An 11,837-nucleotide genomic window follows, 5' to 3' on the forward strand; every position below is an offset into this window, starting at 1 on the left:
GGTGTTTGGATACATTTCTTATTTTCTATTTAAAAAAAATACAAAATAATAGTAACTTCTACATGAAATAAATAAATTATTATTCAAAAAGTTGAAATTTATGTTATGTTGTAAATATATATTGCTATAAAAATAAAATAAAATTAGAGATACTATTTTTTTTTTAATGACAATTGTATTTTTTAATATGTTTTTTAAAAACTATTATCTTCTAAGATAATTTTTTATGAAAATTATAATTAAATCCATTGAAATTTATATTAGAGTTGAAAATGAAAAGTTTCAATTGATTGGATATACTCTTAGATTTACTAAATAACTCAAATTTCAATTGATTACTCATCTTTTTATTTCTTAAAAATACAAAAATAATAGTTACTTTTGTAGAAACTCTTATATAGGGTAGAGATTCAATGTTACATTTGATTACACGAAAGTATAAAAAAAAAAAATTAAAATAATTATTTTTCACATTTAATCTTAATTATAAAAATTAAATTATAAATACGATTCATTAAAAATGCACTCAATTTCAAATTATTTAATATTTTTTATAAAAAATTAAAGCAAGTAAAATGAGTGTCAAGTAATATGTAAAAATAAATTATTAATTTTAAATTTATATTATTTTCTATTTTTATTGGATATTTTCTTTCATTGAAAACCAAACATAGTTATTGTATAGATATAAATCTATTTCGCGCCCAAATATTAAACAGAGCTATTTAAGCAATATTCATATTTATTGGATAAGTAATAAATGTTTGAACCATTATGATATGAGCGATCATTAATATAAATGTCTGATATTAAGCCCATAAATCATTATTCATAAGGCCAATTACTAATATTTGAAGTATTAAAAAAACATATGAAATGTTGAGACTTTCTTAGGATAAAAGGCCTATAGACATTCTGGAAAAGAAAAAAAAACTCCTTTAAAAAATTATTGATTGTCTTTTTTCAGATATTTTAAACTTTAGAGGGACATACTAAAAAAATCATTTAGATGCATCTTGTTCCTTATTGCAGGTATGCTCGTCGTTCGACTCGAATGAAGTTAGTCGGAAAATATATCTTTGGCTATGTATTAGCCATTATTAAAAATTGTGATAATTTTTTTTAAAAATTTGATGGATTAGCTTTTTTAATACTTGTATATATTACACAGTTTCTGAATATCCTTTTTTCAATCAAGCATCAGTCGTTTATAAAATTTTTAATATTTTTTATTTTAAAGGAAAAGAATTAAAGTGTATCCAAACACTTACCATAATTTTCATGCGATTATTTGATAAGTAGCAATCTTTAATTACATACAGTGGAGTTAATCGTGGACAACAGATTATCCCTGATTAGAAATAATCCCTTTTTCATGTCTGCAACCAAGCAACCCCTTATTAAAGTCCCAACCTCGCCAAATTGGAGACGGAACACGATCATCATCCAGATCAAAAATCCCAAAAGCTTTATCGCACTTTCTCGCCACATTTTCCATGGCTCCAAACGCCCTGCTATCGGGGTCTAAATACTCTGACAGCCTCGCCGTGGTGGGGATATCAATCTGCACCGCCATAATCTGCGAAGCCATTTCATGGCTCCTCATCTACCGCACCACCTCCTACAAAACTCTCCGCTCCTCTATCGACCGCGCCGCCAAGAAACTCGAGACCATGAAAACCACCTCCGATGCGCAAAAATTCACCAAAAAATCCAAGACCAAGAAGATGGACCGCGTCGAGACTAGCCTGAAGGAATCGAGCCGCGACCTCTCACTTTTCAAGTTCAAGTCTGGCGCCGTCGTTGCTCTGGTTCTTTTCGCCGTCTTCGGGCTCCTCAACTCGCTCTTCGAAGGCAAATCCGTGGCGAAATTGCCTTTTGTTCCGATTTCAATCGTCATGAAGATGAGTCATCGGGGGCTTAATGGCAACGATCCAACCGATTGTTCCATGGCTTTTTTGTACTTTTTGTGTTCGATTAGCATTCGCACCAACTTGCAGAAGTTTCTAGGGTTTTCGCCACCGAGAGGTGCTGCCGGCGCCGGTCTTTTCCCAATGCCCGATCCCAAGACCAATTGATCGATCCACGAGTTTATTTTTATTAGGTTTGAGATCTAAGGAACTCAAATTTTGATTAATTGTATTTCTGATTTGGATGTTTTCCTCCCCCCCTTTTTTTATACAATTAGCGTGGATCCATCTGATCATAATTATCTATAGAATAATTGAACTGGTATTTAGGATTATGGATTTTGCAAATTTAATTGACATCTGATCTGAAATTTGAATTAAAAGCACGGCACAATTCTATTCTATAAAGTATGCATGTTTAATCCGATTTTTCTAGGAAAATTTGCTAAGTATACGTGAGCTATTTGTTCTCTGTTATATAGTTTGTAGTTTGCAATTCTCTATCTCATGCTTACAATTCATAGATTGACATACCACATAAAATCTCCTGATTTGTCTGTGATGATGCTTTCTTTGCTTATTTCATTTGTTGTTGTGAATATTGCATTACTCTCAGCACATTTGTCAATGCAGGCCCTGATAATGACATTTGCAGTGTATTATTTCCTTTTGGTTGCCTGAATCACATTGATTTTTACTTTGGAATTACAATTTGTATTAGGGTTGAGAGTTTTTATAACAAAAATCCTCATACCTGGACCTATATCATATGAAAGCTTTCGAGAACACTTTCTACTGCAAATAGTATGAAGTTGAGATGTCTCGATATTGGTGTTGGTTTCTTTCATTTATCTTTGCTTTAAGGTTATGTTTGGTTCCTAGAAAAAGTGAGGGAAATTCGTGGGAAAGAAAATAGAAAGGAAAAGTAGAAGGAAAAGAAGGAAAAAAAAGAAGAAAAGATTTAAAGTCAATAAATTATTTGCATATCTTACTTTAAACTCATTTCACTTATTTTAACTCATCTATATAAAGATTAAGTAATTTAAAAATGCATGTTATTTTAATTAATTTTAGTTATATTTAATTTTTTTATATATTTTCCATAGTACAACCAAGATTAAGAAAATGATTTTCTTAGCATTTTTTTCTTTCCATAATAGTTTTTGGAAGCCAAACATAACCTAAATATTTTTGTTATTAATCAGTACAATATTTTTGCTTCATTCTATGCTCTCTGAAGCTTGCCACAGATTTGAAGGTTTAAATGTCCAGCTAGCTGGATTCAATCTTGCGAGGGGTACAAAGATAGAAACCTTTACTAAGTGTCTATTCATTATGAATTGTCATCTCATAGTTTGAGAAATCATTGGTGCAGTTTCATTAACTTCAGATTGCATCCCCATCCTTTTGGAGGTGATTTTTACTTCTTCATATTGGAATCAAACTACTTCTGTCACCTATCTATTGTTGTTTCGGTTCTCAACCTGATACTGAGTCTTTGGAAGTGAGGGTCCTGTCCATTTCCATGGGAATGGGAATGCTAAGTTGATGACATTCAAAATCTTATGCTTAGACGTTGGCACTCTTCTACCCGATTGACCCAGCCACTTTTTTGTTTTTGTTTTCCTAACTTTTCCCCTTGTTAGGATCCATCCTTTTCACGGTACTTAAATTTTTTATTTTCATTTTATTCTTTTTGGGAGATGGAAGAGGAGGGGGGGTGGGGGGGCACGCGAGGGAAGAACCCTTGGGTTGTGTTACTTGTGTGGATCAGCATGTGTTTAGTTTGATCTATTAGGTTGAGTGTCCACAAAGTGGACAAAGGCCATACAGATGGTGTGCCAGTAATTTGAAACATCTAAATATATTGTTCAAATTCAAGGTGCTACACTCTCATTTTCAATACACTACATCTGTGTTGCTATTACTGTTCAGTGGAGATAGGACGTGCACCATTTTTCTTCTGGAAGTTCAATTCCACCCTCCTTCTCCAGTAGGTAGGAATTCCACTTTTTTGTTTACTTACCTTCTTTCCTCTTCTTTCTCTGTTCTCCCACCTCCCCCATCCCCACCCAAGAGTCTCCCGTGCTTCAAAGCCGTTTCTTTTCATGTGTAGGTTCTGATGTTTAGTGACATTATTTTTAACTTTGGTCGATTCATTGCCTTCTTGATTCTTCCATGGGGTACGAAATTGCAGGGAACGTACATTTGAGTTCTCCTTTATTGTAGTTCGGTCCGTGAAAGGGAAATTGGAGTCAATCAGAGATCCCAAGTTTGAGCCGCCTCCTATTTAGTGGTCTAGTGGGGTAGGATACAGCAAACTAACTGCATTTTGGAATAAATGTCTCCCGATCACAGAGGTTTTCTTATAAACAAATTTTATTAAATATAGTTAACAGAGTCTTTTAATTTAAATATAAAAAACAGTTTCCTTGATTTATTCTTTGCTCATTTGTTTACAATAATAAAAAAAAAAGTTGAAAACTTTTGTGTTTTTAATTGCTTTTTTTTTTTCTCAATATTTTACAAAAAAAAAAAAAACCAAAAATATATCTTTTGAACAAATTTTTAAAGTCATGTTGAGTTAAAAATTTGTTAAACATGTGTTTGGAAGCTTTTCAATTGATGTATATATAAACTATTTATAAAAACGGTTTCAAAGTTCCCAAAGTGCGATCACCTTTTTGCCCATATTTATTTTTTTCCCTGTCTCATATAGCAAGGGGTTGATTTGAAGGGTATTTACTATTTATGATGGTATTCTCTTAAATGAATTCCCTGGTAGTGCCAATATAACATAGAAATAAACGAGAGAATAAGAGATTCTATTGGGGTATGACTGATGAGCCACAGCCACACTAGTGGTTTCATTTGCAATTTTTGTAAATAGAATAATTCGATTAAAAAAGGTAGGTAGTGATAGAGAAATACTTAATAGAAAATAAAATATTTATTTAATTACCTTCTTAAGAGGTTTCTAGTCTATATGCAAATATTTGGACAAAATATCAAAATAAACATCCCTTTGTAAAAATAATCTTTATTGTTTTAAAATTATAATTGTAAACAAATTGTATTTTTTTTTAATAAAAAGTGCTTTGAAAAAGGATGAGCTAAAAAAAAGTAAGGATTAGCTTGTTATTTTTAATCAAATATCTTATCTATATATACAATTTCAGGAAACTTTATTTTAATAAAAATATCATTTATTCATTTTTTTTTGTTTTAACTCTTTACTCTTTAGTTTTTTCCCTAAATTGTGGTATGAGTTTAAATTGACTATAAAAAAAGGTTATAATTTTCTGTAAATCACATCACACTTAAAATTTATAAAAATGAGAGATTTCCCTGAAATCATGTATATATAAGTTAACAACAATTAAGTTCGACCATGGGAAAAAAGACAAAGAGTTAAAAAACAGAAAAAAAAAAAAAAAAAGTGTTTCCCGCCACTTGAAAGTTTCGAAAACCTAAAGGGTTCCCTCCGCCTTAAAGCTGTCCCTTCCCAATACTCTCTCTGTGCTCTCACGGTCCCACTCTCCATTTTCGCTCCAAATGGCGAAACGCAAGGGAGCAAGCGAAGAAGCGGCGCCGTTGCAGCCCTGCGTGGTCAAGAAAACCAAGAAATCTCGGGCCGCCGCCGAGGCCAGTGTCGTCGGAGCACCGATCTCCGTCAACGAAGCTCGTCAGAAATGGCCCCAAAGATACACATCCACGGTTTTATGACAAATTACTCACTCTCTCTCTCTTTTAAATTTTTAAAAATGTTGATTTTGATTTTTGCCTATTCTACGTTTTTCTCCGCAGAACAAGTTCAGAAAAGGCAGTGATTCTAGGACTAAAGAGTGGGTATCATTTGTTTCAACATCAAATATCTATATGTTGTTGTTTTTATTTATTTTTATTATTTTAAAATTTTTGAAATTTAATTTAATTTTTATTTATTTATATATTTATTGCAGTGAATCTATTGAAGCCGAGGATATATTGCAAGCAAGGCGTCACTTTACAGAAGCTGTTGTTGATGGCTGTATCTACAAGCTTTACGATTATGCTTATGTCAAAGTGAGTCACAAGGATTTGGTTTAGGGCTCTGTTTGGTTATCGGGAACTGCGAGGGAAGATAAGGAAAATAATAAACAAGTGTAGTGCACCCAAATGCTTTTAAGGGTACTTTTGGGGGGGGGGGGGGGGGGGGGAGGGAGAATGACTAAGAAGTGAAGGCAAATAAAATACGAAGTACCTCACATTATATCTAGTGGGTTCTAGGGAGAGAAGTTCTACTTGGGCTGTAAGCGGGTTGATTGTGATCCATATTGGCTAAAGAAAGAAGTTCTTGGTGCCTTATATGTAATCGGCTTCTCTGAACTGAATAAACATGTTTTAAAGCTGTGAGGCCAATATCCACAAGGGAGATAGTCAGATAGCAAGTTGTTAAATATCTTAATTGATTTTACAGTCATTGCTTAGTTTTGATAAATTTAATGTTTTCAGGCAGAAGATGGACAACCTGATTTTATTGCAAAGATTGTGGAGCTGTTTGAAACAATTGACAGGGAACCATATTTTACAGCTCAATGGTTTTTCAGAGCAGAAGACACTGTGAGAACATTTTGATCTTCAATTACCCATTTATATCTCCAATTCAATGATCTTCTTTACAGATTTTAATATTTGTGGATGTTTGTAGGTCATCAAGGACCATGCACATCTTGTTGACCAAAAGCGAGTGTTTTATTCAGATATGAGAGATGACAATCCGTTGGACTGCATTGTCTCTAAAGTGGAAATTGTTCAAGTTGCCCCCAATGTATGAGCATTTTGAATTTGTACCACGATTATTCTTGGTTTTCTTTTTCTTTTATCATATTGTTGAATTGATTCAATACATACCGTTTCAAGGGTCATATCTACTGTACTTTGAATGACAGGTGGACTTGGCTGAAAAAGAGAAAACAATCCCACCTTGTGATTTATATTATGATATGTCATATTCTTTGAAGCATTTGACATTTGCAAACTTACTCACTGGTACAGGCTACAAAACAAAATAGTAAACATTCTTGCAATTGTTGGATTACCCTTTAAACAGGATCTAATAATCAATGATCTTTGCTTCAATAACTTCAGAAAATTCTAGAACAGAGAGTGATGAATCTTCTACAATTTCGAGTGAGATTGGTTTGAACGGCACCACTGATGGCATCAATTCTGCTATTGGAGAGTCCTCACAAGTTCACAAATTTCAGGGATCTGGGATGACCTTGTTGGATTTGTATTCTGGTTGTGGAGCCATGTCTACAGGCCTTTGTCTTGGCGCATCATTATCTGGTTTGAAACTTGTTACTGTAAGTAAATTACTGATTTAATCTTGTTGCATGAACTTTTTTATTCATGTGCATTCATATGCATACATTGCTCTTTACTAATGCTGGAGTGTGTTGTTTGCATTTGATGTTGTAGAGATGGGCTGTTGACATAAATCCTCATGCATGTGAAAGTCTTAAGTTGAATCATCCTGAAACTGAGGTTAATTTACTAGCTGTATTCCATCTCTTATTTTATATATATATTTATATGCCCTTAACCATAATTTTAAATAGAAAACAACTGTAAATGACTTTTAGGTAAGGAATGAAGCAGCTGAAGATTTTTTATCTTTGTTAAAAGAATGGGCAACCCTTTGCGAGGATTTCTCTTTGTTGGGTTCAAGGCGGCCAGAAGTAGTGAATCCTATTTCAAACAGGTCTGGGAGTGATGACGAGGAGGATGAAGATGGTGATGGTGGTTCTCCAGTTCCCCGCGGGGAATTTGAAGTGAAGAAGCTAGTTGCTATTTGTTATGGTGATCCCAATGAAATAAATAAACCTGGATTGTATTTTAAGGTATCTAACTTCAACAAAGAAGAGATCTTGCATGCTAGATTATCTCTAACCTAAAAAAGTTTATGTCATATTTGTTGTGCACTCTTTACTTGTTTCTTTCAAGTGTCATTGCCATTTATGTAAGCAAAAATATACCTACAACTACATATTAAACAAAATCCACATCATATAATATCATATTTTTACAATTTTTTAGATTGACTCAATTTGTAAAAAATATCTCAGTTTTCTAATGGCATAACATTATGCTTCTGTTTCTCATTAGTACCCTTCTTGTGCTGTTATCAGTGAATATTAGCTTTTGAACCAATAGTTTAATTCATAATGGGGATACATGTGAAAACATTCTTTATCAAATCACATATAGCGTTGATTTGAAGTACTGGAAATGCATATGCTAAATTGGCACATAGAGGACTTGAAATACTCGACATGTGTCTTCCTTTGTTATTTATGGTGTAAATGAAGTGTTTTTGGTTGAGACAGTGTTTGCATGGACTAGGAATTATTTTCACATGTTCATTTGCTTTCATTCTTCTTTTTCATATTGAATATGTCATTTTTCCATTCTTTATTCTATAATCTGAAGGCTGAGAATGTTCTTATAAAATGGGTACATGTGCATATACCTGAGAAGAAGGTTCTAGCTATATGGTAAGAATGTCCTTTGCATCATGTTCATTGCTTTGGTTGAGCCTTTTGAATTTCAAAGTATTGAATGATAGAAGTTATTTTCTTTTGTTTTATGATGACTATTTTGAATAACTTACTTTTCATAATTTCATAATATTGATTCTGTCAATATCTGCTTTTTCTTATTTGTATCTACCATCATTTAGGTTCGTTGGAAGGGCTATGGTCCAAGCGATGACACTTGGGAACCTATTGAGGGTTTAAGGTATTTTTCTAGTACCTTTTGATTCCTTTAATTACCTTTTGCAATGGTTATCACATTTACATTCAGAAAAGATTTTTTTTTTTTTAATCTAATATTTCTGTTTTCTGTTCAGCAAATGTAAAAAGAGTGTAAAGGAATTTGTTAAGAAAGGGTATAGATCAAGCATATTGCCCCTGCCGGTAAGCATAATGAAATAACAATTTATTTCCTTATTTAAAGTGTACTAATGTCTCTCTCTCTCTCCTTACCTTTTCCTTTGCTCTATCAGATGTTTTTCCTTTTAATGGATTTCAATGTTTTGTCTTTGATTATTTAGGGTGATGTGGATTTCATATGTGGAGGTCCTCCTTGTCAAGGAGTCAGTGGTTTTAATCGCTTTAGAAACACAGAGGCTCCCTTGGATGATCCAAAGAACCATCAGTTGGTGGTGTTCATGGATATTGTCAACTACTTGAAGCCAAAATATGTTCTCATGGAAAATGTGGTTGATATTTTGAAGTTTGCTGGTGGTTTTTTGGGGCGTTATGCAATGGGGCGTCTTGTTTCCATGAATTATCAGGCACGGTTGGGAATGATGGCTGCAGGCTCTTACGGTGTTCCACAATATAGGATGCGTGTCTTCTTGTGGGGTGCTCATCCTATGGAGGCAAGTGTTCTTGAATATTGCATAGTTCTAGTACATCACCAGGCATATACCTTCAATCGTTGTTTTCATGTTACAGAAATTGCCTCCTTATCCATTGCCAACTCATGACGTTATAGGAAGAGGGGTAGTTCCCAATGAATTTGAGGTATGGGTAGTTTTTATTTATTTTTACTTAGGATATAATTTAGTTATAATTTATTTTTACAAAATAAATTTTCATAAATTCAGGAAATTACTGTTGGTTATGATAAAAGTGAGCTGTGTAAGTTGGAAAAGGCTCTTTTTCTTGGGGATGCCATATCTGATCTTCCACCGGTAGGTTTATTGTATTTTTAATTTTTAATTTTTTGTTTTAAGTTATCCTGGGATATATTCAATTAATTTGATGTTCATTATGCCCTTTAAACCTCTATCATATCACTTTAGGTCACAAATTATAACGGTCAAGATGAAACGCCTTATAATAAAGCTGCTCACACAGAGTTCCAGAGATACATCAGATTGAGAAAGCATGGTAATTTCAATCCTCTTTCTTTTCTAGAATGATTAGACATTCAAGTCAAATATTTATTTCTGTGTAAAGCTCTTGCTTGGTCAGGATTAGTTAGGTTGTGGAGTTTGAAATTCTCTTTTGTTGAGGTCATGGTGATCTATCTGCTTTTATCTTGTAATTTTCATACCTTAAAGGTTGTGGAATTGTCTTGCATGCTATCATACCATTACCTGACATAAGAAAACTTTTCTTGTTTTTCAGATATGGTATATTGCAGTGATGCTGAGAAGAATGCATCAGAACCTCCAATGCTTTATGACCATCGCCCTTTGCAATTGAATGAAGATGATAATGAAAGAGTGTGTCGCATTCCAAAGAAAAAGGTTTTATTTCCTTTTTAATTCTTAGACATTGAAAATGATGTTTTTTTTAAGTATGGTTGTAATTGTTCTAGATGTTTGCTTCTGTTTTGTTTTTCATAGGGTGCCAACTTTAGGGACCTACCTGGTGTAATGGTTGGTTCAGATAACAGGGTGGAATGGGATCCTTCTATGGAAAGAGTTTTACTTCCTTCAGGAAAACCTCTGGTACTGAACTTTTCCAACATATTATTTACCCATTCATCTTTGCCTCCTCCAGTGAGCATATTCCAATTTGTATTGTAGGTCCCTGATTATGCCATGTCATTTGTCCGTGGGAAGTCTACAAAGTAAGCATCACTCATTCCTGCAAGTTTATATCAATTATATCATGTTCCTCATGCTAGACCTTGATGCAGGCCATTTGCTCGTCTATGGTGGGATGAAATTGTCGCAACTGTTGTAACAAGGGCAGAGCCTCACAACCAGGTTTCCTCACAAATGACCATTTTCTTAGCATATACTACATACAAGTGTGCATACACTGACCAACTTCGTAACTGCATCATTTTGATAGGCTATTATTCACCCAACACAAGACAGAGTACTCACAATCCGTGAAAATGCAAGATTCCAGGGCTTTCCTGACTGCTACAAACTTTGTGGACCTGTCAAAGAGAGGTACCCTGATTGAAATTTTGGTGGATGAAAATGCAAATGCCCAATTGCCACACTGTTATTCACTATTAGCCATTTTCATTTTATTCAGGTACATACAAGTGGGCAATGCAGTTGCAGTGCCTGTGGCTCTTGCTTTGGGGTACTCATTTGGTATGGCAAGCCAAGGACTCTGTGATGACCACCCGTTAGCAACTCTCCCTTTCAAGTTCCCTGAATGCCTTGCAAAGCCATCTTCTACGCCTAGGAACCTGGGTTCATGAGATTGATTCAGTTGAAGGTGAAGCCATTCTTAACCTTATAATTGTTGTCCCATTCTCATTTATGATTCAGCATTTGGTCTATTTGTAGGCAGCCCAATGTACGAATCTGGTTCATCTTTGTGAGCCTTTTAACTTCCCAGTATGGTATTATTTAATTTTATTGAAAATTATGCAGCTCCTCTATTAGGTGTGAGTAAATGGATACAATCCTCGCAACTTTTGGTTTCAGCAACTAAGTTTGATTGGGTGCGGCACTTGCTAAAATTGACTTAATTTGGTTTTTGTTTATCTTCTAATGAAAGAAATTGAATTTTCTGTCTTCTGTATCTCCTAATTGATTAAAAATGAATTCAAATCGATATTTTAAGATTTGTAATTTTGTGGTTTATAATCTTATTTTCAAGAAGCAAAGAGACCTATTTTAAACGTGGTGTACAAAATTGCTGACCAACCTATTCAGAAATGGCAACCACATCCTTGCCCAGAGTATGGTCACGTTCCGGCCCGCCCCATAACCTGGCCATTTGTTGGGTCATGTTCCAACCCAGCCCATGGCCACCGACCAAAGTGGGCGTGCAAAGAACGCGAGCATGTCACGTGCAGAAATGGCGTCACTGCACTCAAAAGTTTCACTAGTTTATTCACAAAATCTAAAAATCTTGCATACACCTTCCCCGGCATTACGACACGTGACCCGTATAAGCC

General features: G+C 34.2%; 2 protein-coding genes across 2 annotated transcripts; both read left to right on the forward strand.

Annotated features, from left to right (window-relative positions):
- Positions 1-1,407: 1,407 nt before the first annotated feature.
- On the forward strand, positions 1,408-2,312 carry LOC117919778 (calcium load-activated calcium channel). Its single transcript, XM_034837026.1, has one exon. It carries the CDS (start codon positions 1,497-1,499, stop codon positions 2,076-2,078), a length of 582 nt encoding a protein of 193 aa, XP_034692917.1. The 5' UTR covers positions 1,408-1,496; the 3' UTR covers positions 2,079-2,312.
- A 3,090-nt stretch (positions 2,313-5,402) lies between these two features.
- LOC117919713 (putative DNA (cytosine-5)-methyltransferase CMT1) lies at positions 5,403-11,364 on the forward strand. Its single transcript, XM_034836952.1, has 21 exons — positions 5,403-5,627; positions 5,718-5,755; positions 5,873-5,975; positions 6,405-6,512; positions 6,601-6,720; positions 6,842-6,941; positions 7,041-7,258; positions 7,374-7,439; positions 7,538-7,795; positions 8,635-8,693; positions 8,806-8,872; positions 9,010-9,339; positions 9,416-9,484; positions 9,568-9,654; positions 9,766-9,853; positions 10,094-10,215; positions 10,315-10,419; positions 10,498-10,541; positions 10,611-10,680; positions 10,769-10,872; positions 10,961-11,364. The coding sequence occupies exons 1-21, from the start codon at positions 5,466-5,468 to the stop codon at positions 11,130-11,132; spliced, it is 2,490 nt and encodes an 829-aa protein (XP_034692843.1). The 5' UTR covers positions 5,403-5,465; the 3' UTR covers positions 11,133-11,364.
- The last annotated feature ends 473 nt before the right edge of the window (positions 11,365-11,837 follow it).

The sequence above is a fragment of the Vitis riparia genome, chromosome 8, assembly GCF_004353265.1.
Source record: "Vitis riparia cultivar Riparia Gloire de Montpellier isolate 1030 chromosome 8, EGFV_Vit.rip_1.0, whole genome shotgun sequence".
Classification (NCBI taxonomy): domain Eukaryota; kingdom Viridiplantae; phylum Streptophyta; class Magnoliopsida; order Vitales; family Vitaceae; genus Vitis; species Vitis riparia.

Excerpts from the sequence above, each read along its gene's own strand:
- LOC117919778 (XM_034837026.1), top strand. The coding sequence starts at position 1,497 with ATGGCTCCAAACGCCCTGCTATCGGGGTCTAAATACTCTGACAGCCTC.
- LOC117919713 (XM_034836952.1), top strand. The coding sequence starts at position 5,466 with ATGGCGAAACGCAAGGGAGCAAGCGAAGAAGCGGCGCCGTTGCAGCCC. Across the intron at positions 6,721-6,841 it reads TTGTTCAAGTTGCCCCCAAT|GTGGACTTGGCTGAAAAAGA; the intron begins GTATGAGCATTT and ends TTTGAATGACAG. Across the intron at positions 10,420-10,497 it reads TTCCTTCAGGAAAACCTCTG|GTCCCTGATTATGCCATGTC; the intron begins GTACTGAACTTT and ends TTTGTATTGTAG.